Below are 13,386 nucleotides of genomic sequence, written 5' to 3' on the forward strand. Positions count from 1 at the left end.
TCTTATTTTATTTCTAATTTACAGTATTTAAATTCACTAAGTTCTGTTATGCCTAATACACTTTGGTATTGGTCTAATACAATCTTATTTAATGTTTAATGTAAGAAATGTATGCTAACGATATTCTAATAGACTTTTGACACCCTAATATTAAATGGATGTGACACTAATTATTGCTGATTTTTAATGCTTCTCGTGTTTCTCGTAGGCTTGGCTGGTGCAACAAGCATATGTGATTACACCAGTAATCTATGGATGATTTTTATTTACTGATTTCAATTGAATTAATTTTTTTACAGTGGAATTATTTGTATTCCATTGCAAAGCAAGTCTTCATAAACCAAGCAAAATCTTGCCATAATAGATAGGTTAAACATTACAAAATAAGTGATTGCTTTGAAGGAAATTAGTAACCCTAAGGTAAGGAAGGTAAAACAGTCATTGCTACAAGGAAGCCATTCTATTAAGTCTATTTTATTTATACCTGGGGATTGTAGTAGATTACATAAATCATTCAGGTCAAATAATACTGAACCAGAATGAGTGAACATATGGGTAAAAGACCTGATTGGAAAAAAAGAAACCTATAAACAAATATATTAAGATGGGAAAGATTATATAGAACAAATTATATAACTAGTTGCAGTTAGGAAGAACGATAAGAGAAGCTAAAGTAATATATGAAGTGCATATAGCTGGGCAGGCTAAGCTAAATCCTAAAGTGCTATAATTAAGGAGAAGACTGGGCCACTGAACAATGGGACAGTGTAAATGATGACAAAATTTGGTAATATTTTAAACAAGTATTTTTTCTTACAAGAGAAGAACTTGAAATTTGACCTGCAGTTGAAGAAATCTTATATAGACAGAGAAGAGAAGAAAGTTTAGTTTTACCAGGGAGTAATTTATTAACAGAACTTTAAGCCCAACAAGTCCCCAGGATTAGATAAAGTTCTACCTGGATATTTAAAGAATGTAAATACTGTGTGAGCTTAGTGAACCCATGTCTTGCTTAAGTAATAAATCTTTAGAGCTGTGAAGAAAACCTGAATCATTAAGAGATGCAAATGTAGTTGTGGTTTTCCATCCCTCGGGGCCGAGTGTTTACATATTCCCCGTCACTTGCACTCTGTGTTTACTCTTCTTGGCTATTTGTTTACCTGCCAGCATGTACAAAATGTCTGATCTGGGTGTAAACAGATCAGCTGGAGTTCCTTAACCATTAGACAGCAGCTGTGGAGAAATGGTCATGCCTGCCTATGCACAAAAAATAAGAAAATTCCCCAAAATATTTTTTCATTATAGCATTATTCATTTATATGCAAAATGTAAGAAAAACATTAAAATAGTGAACGTGAACATTTAACATTTCACTGGGTGGAAGCACTCTGCAAGGCTGCAACTGGCACTTGTCAAAGCTGGGTGCTTGACTTTGCTGACGCCTTCTGTTTTATCATCGGATGTTTCACTGAGATTGTTTTATGACTTGCTTTTCTTACTTACATCCACAGAGACCAATAAATCCATATTTGCATCATTCATTTAAAACCCAGACAATAATTGCTTAACTCTTCATATGATGATAACCACAGTATCCTAGGGATCATCCATAGAGGATAATCACAGCCTAAGGGTTAATAGTACTCACCACTGCTAGTCAGTTTCCATGCTTTGTGCCTGCTAGATCCCATGCTGTGTACCTGCCAGTTCCCATGACTGCTGGTTTTCATGCTGTGTACTTGCCAGTTGATGTGCTGTATGCTTGCTAGTTCCCATTTTGTTTGCCCACTGATTCCTGTACAGTGTACCCATCTGGGTTGTGCATTTGTGTGGAGTTTGAGATTTTTTGTGCCTGGTATGCATTTAATTCTCTAGTATTAACTTCTTTGTGTCTGATATTTTGCTTGCCTAGCTGTTGCAGTGGCATCTCTTTACCTGTTGGTTCTGGGGGCTTGGTTTTCTTCTGGGCTCTTTGGTCTTATCCCCTAATGTGTGCTGTAAGCGTTCGGCTGTTTTTACCTTCTTCTTTTGGGCTGTCCTGTTGTCGTCAACTTTTCTGAATAGGAACTGGAGGGTTATTTTCCATTGCACTACATACCCAGTGCTGTACAGACTCCATGTTCTCTGCCTTCTCGGCAGGTGTCCTGAGTTTTCAGGTAGCATTTCTGATTGTCAGGATGGTGTTCTATTTTGACAAAGGGGCTCCTGGCTTCTAGTTATGGCCTTTGTCCCATGCTGATTAACCCAGACGGGTGTTTCCAGTCCTCTGGCCTAATGGGCAGTTCCAAAGGTTATGGGATTGTTTCCATTTCCCCTGTGTCATGTTCTTTTGGGATCTGAATGCCTGATGTCAATCCAGGAGTTTTAGGTCACTTGTTTTCCCAGCTGGGTAGCATATCTCTGCTCTCTGGATCAGTGCTTTGCTGGTCTCCTCTTTCACAGCTACTGGGATTAGTGATTGAGCCTTGATGATATTTGATTTCCTCCAGTGGCTTGCTCTCCATCAGTGACCTGATCTTGTAGTCCTTTCGAATCCACCTTTGGGGGTCTTGGGTTTTTTCCTGGTTTCTTGCTCTTTCCTGGTGCCTTTTGATATTCTGTTCTAGTTGTGTCTGGTCTGGTTCATTGTCTGAGTGCTGACTTCCTTTTGCCAGTAGTCTTTTTACCCCAAGGTTGCCGGTGTGGCTTTTCCATGTTCTCTAAGGTCTGGAGGTCATTTATATTTCCATGGTGAAGGGCCTTTTTGCTGCTGTGGCTTCGTTATTGGTTTTAGGTCCACTGCTATTATTTGGGCTTGGGGTTCTTTGGTAGTCCATCCTTGATTTGGGTTTTTGCTCCTCGGTTGTTTCCCACAAACCAGAAATGTACCAGGCTGTGGTGTGAGTGTGGTGTGTGGCTGGTCAGGATTCCTTGAAACTTGAGCTAGCATCTGGTGACAATTGGGCCCATTACTTTAGAATAGTTCCCCCACAGTAATAATGTTTGCCTTGTTTATGTCAGAGTTATTATTTTCCTTCAGACATTTGCATGTTTTGTTTTGTTACACCTAGTCTTCTGGTAGATTTTTTCTTTGTTTTGGGTGGATCCCAAGGCTTCATTTGCTTTGTCAAGTTCCAGATTCTGGTCCTGGCTCCTGGTAGGTCAGGGTGGGTCTCAGAGGCCTGCTACAGTTTAAGACATGCTATATGAGTTTTTAAGCTCAGGAAGCTACTGAGAGGCCCACCAGCAAAGGGCGTTTTATTACAGTCGGTTCTTAAATTTTTACAGAGTGAATGCTTCCTTCATCTAGAAGCCCCAATTGAACGTGTTTGTGGCTTCGATACTCCATTTCCCCACATCTTTGAACCATTTTATTTACCAGACAAGTGGCGCTGCCTCAGTGCTGTAAAGAAACTGATGACCTATTAAGAGAAAATATATACTGCATAAAGAGGAAGTTTAGATGAAAAAGGTGTATAGTTTATTTTATTACAGTATTTTAAGTTTTAAGTTATTTTTAAGAGGTGTTTTTTTTATACTAAGTGATACTAAATTATTGAAGTTAGAATGGGTATTTATTAAATGGTATACAATGAGAAAATTTAATTATGATTTACTTTAATATTCTTAAATATATAAATTGGTTTTAACTGCTATGACCAGTGTCAATTGAGTCATATATTTGTTAGCATTCTTATGTATAGTGTACATTAGATTGCTGCTCCAATGAAACCAATTCAGATGGAAGATCAAATATACTGTATCAAGAAGATGCCAATCTGCTAAATAAGAGGAATTGTCATGCATATTAGCATAAACAAATGTTAAATTATTATTATTTATATTAAACATTATTTAAAGTGTTTTTTTCTGTAATTTGCACAAAAATAAGAAAGTGGCACAAATTTGAAGAAATATCAAGGCTCATGTTCAATGAAAAATCAAATTCAATAAAAGAGATTCCAGATCCAGTTATCCCATTTAAAACGGAGTCCTTTGTATTTAAAGAAATAAGTGTGTACGAGACTTTAAGCTAATGAGCAAACAAAAATATACGTTCATGATTTGTCATCTTTATCAGTCTACCATGGCAAAAATATAGCACCTATAATTTTCTGCTTGTTTTCCCAAACATGATACAATTTTTTCAATCATTTCATAAACATTCATTGTGAAATTTAAAATAAAGACTCATGAATAAGCTAGCCTTGAAGTAAGTGGTTCAGGGGAAGAGTCAAGTCTTGGACTGGTGTAATGTAACATTTTATCTATTTGCAATACTAATACAGTACCATTCACCTGGGCGCTAGGAGACTCGAACCATGGACCCCATGTGTGGGGTCCGGGGTTTAAGTCTCCTAGAGCCCAGGTGAATGGGATGTTTATTTCCACGGAAGTGTGGATGTCAATTTTACTAATACAGTAGTTTAATTCGTTCATCAATTTAGTATGTAATTAATGATTAGTAAAAATTTGGTTGTGAATATTTATTAGAAAGATAATGGATTTACTGATTTATGTAGTCTCTTGTAGTGCTGAGATACATTTCACATGTCTAGTAATAATGTACTGTACATTACACATAGAAATCACATTATCATGATATATCAATGAGAAAATCCACAGGAGCTGTGATGAGGATTCAAACCTAGGCGCTGGGTGTTCCCAGATGCACCCTCTAGTTGACTAGGCAACGACATGGTAAAAGAATTGCAACCTGGGGTACTACTGCACCCTCAAGGATTCCAGAGGTTTCCACTGAAGCCAAACCAGGGTTTCTCACAATTCCCCCCATGCACTCTGGCGCAGATGTCCAGTAATTCTACTTCTGACAATACACAGAAATCCCATTATCGCAATAACATGATTTCTCAGTGTATTGAAAGAGGGGGCTTCAGAGGTAGAATTACCGGACATCGGAGGTAATTGATGTTGATGAGACAGAGTGCATTGGGAATTGTGTGAAACCCTGGTTTGGCTTCAGTGGAAGCCTCTGGAATCCTTGAGGGTGCAGTAGTACCCAAGTTGCAGTTCTTTTACCATGTCGTGGCGTAGTCAACTAGAGCGCGCATCTGGGAACACCCAGCGTCTAAGTTAGAATCCTCTCCTCATCACGGTTCCTGTGGATTTTCTCAATGTACTGTACCTTACTTAATATAGATTGTTTTGAAAATAATGTTGCCGTGGTTTTTATTGTAGAGTATTAAACAACCTTCCATGTATAACATTAAATAATACTTTTGCTATACTGAGCAAACTTTTTCGTATTGTGCAGACGAGGAGTCACAATAACGTGGCTGAAATATGTTGACCAAACCACACACTAGAAAGTGAAAGGATGAGACGTTTCGGTCTGTCCTGGACCATTCTTATGTCGATTAATATTTCACAATTGACTGGAGAATGGTCCAGGACGGACCGAAACGTCTCGTCCCTTCACTTTCTAGTGTGTGGTTTGGTTAACATTTTAGTATTGTATAGTGTGTGGTTTGGTCAACATTTTAGTATTGTATGTCATTGTTAGAGACAGATAGAGAGTTAGGCTTGCCGGCAATACCTAGCTGAAGGTGATCTCAGTAATGGTGATTTGCACCATTACCCATTCATTGCTATCCGTATATTGACTGAGTCATGTGCTCGTTTACCAAGTTGACTAAATATGTCAAACATGCATAATAAATTCATAAAGAACAATTTTGAAGTACAGCCATCATTCCAGGCTACATCAAAGTACTTTAATCATGCAGGAACATTTACTTTTGTATTGCAGTGGTAAAATCTGCAGTGTTGATCAATGTCAATAATCTTAACTAAAATTTATTACAAATAAAAACATTATTTACATGCGGGTCCTGGTAGTATAATTGGGTTCGTTGTCAACTCTCAATAAGGAATTCCAGGTTCGAATCTCAGGTGGGACAGAAATAGTTAGGTACATTTCCAATCACACAATGGTGCAGTTTGCTTCTGATTTGATAGGTTTCCCAGGAGTTAGTCAGCTTCTTGTTGTGTGTATATGTGTGTGTGTGTGTGTGTGTGTGTGTATATATAGTATATATATACTGTGTACTGTATATATATATATACATATATATATATATATATATATATATATATATATATATATATATATATATATATATATATATATATATATATATATATATATATATATATATATAATCTTTGCATGGCTTGCAAAGACTGCATTACAAATTATTGCAATTCATCACACAGAGCCATGCACTCTTGTATAATTCTGATGTACTGTATAATACTTCTTACAATAAAACAATAAATCTTGATGTTCTTGTACAAGTACTGAATTACACAACACGTGTAATTCACAGATTTTATCATTTTGTTCCTTTTTAATAAATGACCTCAAAAGATGGTGTTGGCCTCGCCATACTTCATTAATGGTTTTTCACTTTAATTGAAATATGTAGATTATAAGCTTGTCAGAAAATTGGGTAGAAAAGGTCGGAATAAATTGATAAAATACAGTATGTATAGCTTTATATATTTTGTAGAAATGGTGTAAATAAAAGTAAATTCCTGCATTACATTACATATTATCCTCATTAATTAAAATGCTACAAGATTTCTTTGCTTTACACATTGTACATTCATAACCACCTCTGACCTTTACTCCAGGTGGCATATTTGACTGGATAAAATGACAGGAAATTATGAAGTGGCCATCTTGTGCAGCTAGGTCAGATATTTGGTTGCAGGTCGCCTTGTTGTGGGGAAGGTGCTCATATACGACTCCCTGGGGTTGGTGTGGGGAGTTGCCTCGGCCCCCCTCCTCTGCCCATATCCAGGCAGTACATGCAAAATTACATTATTGTAGAGGTCCTGTTCGAGTTATCAAAGGACCACTCACTGGAGGAGTTGGCTATGAGTGGCTACCCTTGGACAATGGTTGGGTGTCCAGGTTAAGGCAAGAGGGAGAAAGAGGCCTTTGCACCAGTGTGGGAGAATGTACAATGCAGTAGGACTCCTGATAAAAAAATTGAGCACTGCTTAGGACGACACATCCCTTTTTGCTTTGTCCAATGGTCGGCCTCCCTTGGTGTCCTGGTAGGATGTATGCCTTGGCTTTGGGACCCAAACTTATGTAAACGATACATGAAAAATGAACTGACTTCTGTAATACAGGCTCATGGGATAGGAAATAAGGCCTTTCGGAGTCAGCCATTGATGGAAGATAGGGCTACATTGGGCCCAGATCAGGATTTATTTGATTACTCCAACTGACCTCTCTCCATTTCCCCTATCCACTTCTGTGTCAGGGTTGAACCCCAAGCCCCAGTGGTGACTTCTGTGTTACCTGGAGTGGCTTTGTCTTTCGTTGTGACAATGGTACCTTTTACACTCTTCCCCCCCTCCTTAACCCTTTAACTGCACTTAATCAGGGTTGTTTTATCAGTTATGCACATACCAACTAGAGTTGTTTTTAGGTGTAGCATAAGATTTAAAACTCCTGCAGTTTGAAAGACAGACACGTAGTAAATATGTTAACATTCACACTGGTGAGATGGTAGACAATGGCAAGGTGAAGCATACAGCCAAAGGTAAAATATGTAAACCAAATTGTGACATGGACTATAATATAAACATGCGTTAGATTGATTAATTTGACATGATTGGCGCTGTGGAATAGGTAGTCTTAGGGACGTGAGTCTTATTGCTCAGCGTCACCCTTTTGAACTCCTTTTCATTTCTGTGCTGGGAATGTGTGTAAAAAGTGTTAAGTGGACAAAGAAAATGTTTTTTTCACATTGTGGCTATAACTGTGTTGAACAGTTACCTCATGTATTTAGTGAACTCAGGCAAAAACCAAAAATGTGTTTACTTAGTCTTGCCATTGCCACAATTGCTTGTAAAGTTTGGACAAGGTCATGTTGCAACAGGAGTTACCCTGGCAGTAATGCCTCATACTGCTCCAAACAGACTTGGTTACAAAGATGCCCTTATGACAGCTTGAACATATTGTTCGAAAAGAAAAAGGCAAAAAGAGCAAGAGTGCATTATCTAAGCGTGCACACATGCGAGAGAGGCCATGGAAGGTAGCTACTATTAGATGCAAGGAATGCAGAGTTGCCTTATGTAAACCGCTTAATGTAAAAGAGTTGTAAACCGCTTCCAAGATTATAACACCCCACAGAACGTCCGAGTGTGTAGTATGGAGTACATAGTGTGTGAAAGTGTAAATATATATAATAATGGGGAAAAATATAAATGAGAAGGAAATAAACCATACTGGTGCACATATTACAAGTGATGCATTTATTTGTGTATATCAATATTCTGTACCTCCTAATGCATCAGTTCACATTATGACATCATAATGCACAATATCAGTGTAAAAACTAAGTAAAAACAATGGATGACATTGATCAACCCGTTCTCGCACTTGCTTACCATCAATATTGGCTTATTTAATAAGTGCATATGTGACATACTAATTGATTGTGAATATTTAAAGTTTACCTTGAAAAGCTTCATAGAAAACACTGACCTCACCTAACCTTCTTAGTATGTTAGGATAAGCATCTTATTGCTTCTTATTTACAATTATTACTTAACTTATCAACGGTATAGGTTACGTAATAATTGTAAATAAGAAGCAATAAGATGCTTATCTTAACATACTAAGAAGGTTAGGTGAGGTCGGTGTTTTCTATGAAGCTTTTCAAGGTAAACTAAAATATTTACAATCAATTAGTATGTTACATAAGCACTTATTAAATAAGCCAATATTGACTATAAGCAAGTGCGAGAACGGGTTGCATTGATGAAGGTCTGAAAATATAAATCACAGCAACTCTTACCGCTTAAATGATTTACACTACTTTAAGCTAACACTACCACTTGTGGTGGACGGTCTCGCTTCATGCAGGTTGACGTTAAAATCCCCGACCGTCCAAGTAGTTGAGCACCATTCCTTTCCCCCCGTCCCATCTCAAATCATTATCCTGGCCACTTCCCAGTGCTATAAAGTAGTAATGGGTTGGCGCTTTCCTCTGATAAAAAAAAAAATACCGCTTAAATGGCTTGCACGACCTGCCCAGGGCAATGGCTCCAGGAGTCCTCAGGAATTTGTGAAGTCATTGTGACGTTTTTTCCCTTCACTACAGCCAAAGTGTGATATGGAATTTATGTAAGCTTTCCCATGATCATGGAACCCATTTTAATAATATTAGAATACAAACAAAATTTAAAACATTTTTTTCTTGTGCACCATTAAGCTGTGCACAAAATCTTGTATCCACCATTATGGTTGACACACCTCACCCTCAGATGTGGGGAAAAAAAATAGGTAAAATTACAGGTAAAATTTGCTCCAGACATAACACCAATCCTTCATCACACACATGTGAGCAGTACCAGGGTTGATGGGTGGTAAGAGTGCAACGTGTATGATTTCTGTGAACACTGTTACGTTCCAAGATTTATTTGGCCCCGCTACGTGACCAAAGTATTTTGATCTGCGATCTGCTGAAGCCAAGGGTGTTTCTCATGAATCAACATCCTAATGAATGGTGGAAACTGGCCTTTCCTTCCCAGTCTTCTCCCCTTTGTCTTGTTGTCACTTCACCACCTCCCTCTTCTCTTTCCACTTGTGACCTTCACCTTTCGACCCCATCTTTCTTCTCCACCCTCTCCTCTGCTCATTTTGATTGATTTTAACTGTCTGCATGCCCTCTGGGCGATGATGTAACAAATACCTGTGGCCTCCTATATAGAATCTTTCTTCCTCATCTTAATTGTCTCCTGAATTCCGGTAAGCCAACTCGTGTTGCCTCATGCACTTGCACCCTTTCCTGTATTGATCTTTCTCTCTGCTCTTATATTTATATAGACCTGACATGGAAGATTCTTAATGACTTCCATAGCAATGACCATTGAATGCCAAGATCTCTTCCCGCCCTTTGATGGCAGTTTGACAAGGGGGACTGGAATCTATTCACCCTCCATGCTTTTCTCTCCGACCTCTCTGATCTGCCTCTCCCTCGAACCCTCCTTTTTCACACATTACATAGTGTCGTCTTCTCTCTACTATACCTGCCATTGCACATGGAATTCAGACTATGCTGTAAGTGTTCAGCCTGGAAAAAGCACTGACGCCTATAGACGTCTGATTCTTTTATTTCGTTTTGGAAGGTGAGTGTGATAGCCCGTAGGGCCATCCATACACTGTTAAAATCCAATTTCCACCATTACAGTTGACACACCTCACCCTCAGATCTGGAAGAAAATCCATAAAATTGCAGATAAATTTGTTCCAGACAGCGAGACCAGTGCACCAGTGCACTAAAACAGAAACGAAAAAAGAAACGGAAAAAGGAGGAAACCCCACCTCCATTTAAAACTTTGACCCAAATATCACAGTAACAAGGTTATCGCGAATAACCGAACTCAATTACGGGCTCACCATAGCCCGTGCTACATGGACATTTCGTTCTGAGTAGCTAATCTAAAACAACAACAACAATGCTCCAGACATAACACCTATCCCTTCCATTCACCTGGACTGTATGGTCTCGAACAGCGGACTCCACGGGGGATGGCAATTTATATGACATGGACTTGGGTCATTAATTCCTCTGGGCGTCAGTAGTAGTCAGGGAAAGTTGAACATTTCAATATGCAGCAGGATGCTGCTTCTGAAAACTTTTCTTTTAAGACAGCTTATAGTAACCCGTCCTCGACTCAAGTCCATTACATCCAGCGGTCGACCCCACAGATGCATTCATAAATTTTAACATGCTATTCATTCAAAACAGGAATTTTCTGAAATATAAATTAATATTATATAATATTAGCATATTGGGCATATATAGGCATAGGTTAGGTTAGGCGTTTAGATTCTGTTGGCGATTATTTGTATTTGTAGTACGTGGGTGAAGTATTTACTGCGTTGTGGTTCGAACAAAAGTCGTCAGTGAAGCACTTGCTCCGGAAGTGTTCGAACGAAATCAGTTGTGAATCGTGTGTAAACTGTTTTTCATTCATAAACAGTGGGTTTGTTGGGTGCATGGAATCACTTTTGTGTCTTTGTCTGGAGGACGGGCTGGCTCATAGCCAATAGTGCTACGGCCTCACAAGCATGGGGTCCACGATTCGAGACCCATACAGTTCAGGTGAATGGAATGTTTATTTCCACGGAAGTGTGGATGTCAATTTTATAACACCTATATCCTTCATCTCCATGGTTCTGTCGTGACAGATCCGATGTTGGACCTAAATGGTCCTCGGGCGTCTGTAGTTCGTTAGTCGCAAACGAACTGGGTTTGCATTTTTCATCCGTTAGCTCCGGTACTCTTCTTCCTCCTACTTTCTTTACACGTAAGCCCCATTATTGAATCTTATTCCTTGGGTGTTCGCACTCCCCACCAGCTGCCTAATAATGATCTCTCTTCTCTGAACTCCAGTCTGACCTGACCCTCTGCAGTTCTACGGCAGCGAGCTCAGATGACATTCATTATGAGATGCTTAGTCTCCTCCCTCAGTACACCTTTCTGTAGTTGCTGAATATCTATAACCGTATGTAGAAGGGAGGGAGGGAGTTATCGGGGGAAAGTGCGAAGCCATTACGACTATATAGTACTTGGAAGGGGTCAGGATAAGGATTTGGGATGGGACGGAGGGAAGGAATGGTGCCCAACCACTTGGACGGTCGGGGATTGAACGCCGACCAGCATGAAGTGAGACCGTTGCTCTACCATCCAGCCCAAGTGGTTGGTACCGTATATGGGAGACTTCGTCAGTTCCCAAGGCATTTGTTCGTCATATTCAGAAATCCGTTGCTCGAGGAATTTTCTCTTAAGGATTTTCGCCCCATTGCCCTGATGAGTTGCATTTGCAAACTTTTGAATATATGGTCAATGTACGTCTAATGTTGTTCTTAGAAAACTATTGCTACCTCTTCTCTTCAATTTGGCTTCCGCAAGTGTCACAGCACGACTGATATTTTGGTGGACTTTGTTTACATTCATACTGCCTTTAATGTGAAGACCTCCGTTGCTGCTGTTTTTTTTTTTTTTAAACCTGGAAAAGGCTTATAACACCACCTGGAGATAAAATATTTTATCCCAACCACGTTCTTTTGGCTATCGTGGCAATCTCTCGCTCTGCTTTCAAAGCTTCCTCTCTGGTCATTTGTTTAAAGTGATACTTGGTACCACTTTCTCTAACTGTTTTCAACAATACGAAGGTGTTCCACAAGGCACTACTACTTTCCTAGTTTCTCTAAATAATCTTCCTTCCTTCCTTCCTTCCTTCCTTCCTTCCTTCCTTCCTTCCTTCCTTCCTTCCTTCCCTCTGGCATTTTCTCGACCTTTTATGTTGATGATCTCCTTCTCTGCTGTAGGAGTGATGACTCCACTTTCCTCCAACACCAGCTTCAACTTGCAATTGATTCCGTGACGTCGGGCCACCAATCATGACCAAGTTCTCTACGATTAAAATTTGTGTTATGACTTTTACTTGGACGCAGGTCCAAGTTAAATCCTTCATCCCTCTTTGTCTCTATGATAATCCCCTTCTGTAAAAAGATTCTGCTAAACTTTTGGGGGTTGATCTTTGACACTCATTTGTCTTGATCGCTCCATGTCATCTCCAGGTATGAATGCTCTAAGGAAGGGTTCTTCAAACTTTTTCGAGCGCAACGCAGTTTTTTATTTATTTATTTATATATAGAAGAGTTCTTACATTCTTGTAAAGGCACTAGCACACATTTCATTTTGAGCAGGTCCTTGATCCTACTTTCCCCCGGAATACGACCCGCCAAATCGTTCAGCATCCAGGTGCCCACTCACTGCTGGATGAACAGGGGCTACAGTTAAAGATTGGCGCCCGGTCAATCTTTCCCGGCCAGGAAAACCTTTCCCTTTGGCCCCGGCCAAAGCGCTCGCGAAACTCCAGGCGAGTATGTTACCACTGCGCCACAAGACTATGTTAGTATTTATAATATAGTTTAATTTTATACATAAACCTCATGACCAACTGACATATGTACAAATGTATAGTACTAGTACCCTCATCTTGCATAAACAGAAACATGATTTCATATGATATCATATCATTATGATATGATTTCATATTATTTAATATTATTAATCTGTTCTTACCTATATGATATCTTGAGGTTATCTTGAGATGATTTCGGGGCTTTAGTGTCCCCGCGGCCCGGTCCTCGACCAGGCCTCCACCCCCAGGAAGCAGCCCGTGACAGCTGACTAACACCCAGGTACCTATTTTACTGCTAGGTAACAGGGGCATAGGGTGAAAGAAACTCTGCCCAGTGTTTCTCGCCGGCGCCTGGGATCGAACCCAGGACCACAGGATCAAAAGTCCAGCGTGCTGTCCGCTCGGCCGACCGGCTCCAAATATTAT

At 39.5% G+C, this 13,386-nt stretch overlaps 1 protein-coding gene across 1 annotated transcript in view; it reads left to right on the plus strand.

Moving 5' to 3' along the window:
• The window catches only part of BckdhB (Branched chain keto acid dehydrogenase E1 subunit beta), a 48,278-nt gene extending 44,725 nt beyond the window's left edge, over positions 1 to 3,553 (plus strand). Inside the window, exon 8 of the mRNA XM_045760098.2 lies at positions 3,268 to 3,553. Within this exon, the coding sequence (XP_045616054.1) occupies positions 3,268 to 3,408 (141 nt within the window). The 3' untranslated portion in view covers positions 3,409 to 3,553. The remainder of the gene's footprint in view (positions 1 to 3,267) is intronic.
• The last annotated feature ends 9,833 nt before the right edge of the window (positions 3,554 to 13,386 follow it).

Source organism: Procambarus clarkii, chromosome 66 (assembly GCF_040958095.1).
Source record: "Procambarus clarkii isolate CNS0578487 chromosome 66, FALCON_Pclarkii_2.0, whole genome shotgun sequence".
Taxonomy (NCBI): Eukaryota; Metazoa; Arthropoda; class Malacostraca; order Decapoda; family Cambaridae; genus Procambarus; species Procambarus clarkii.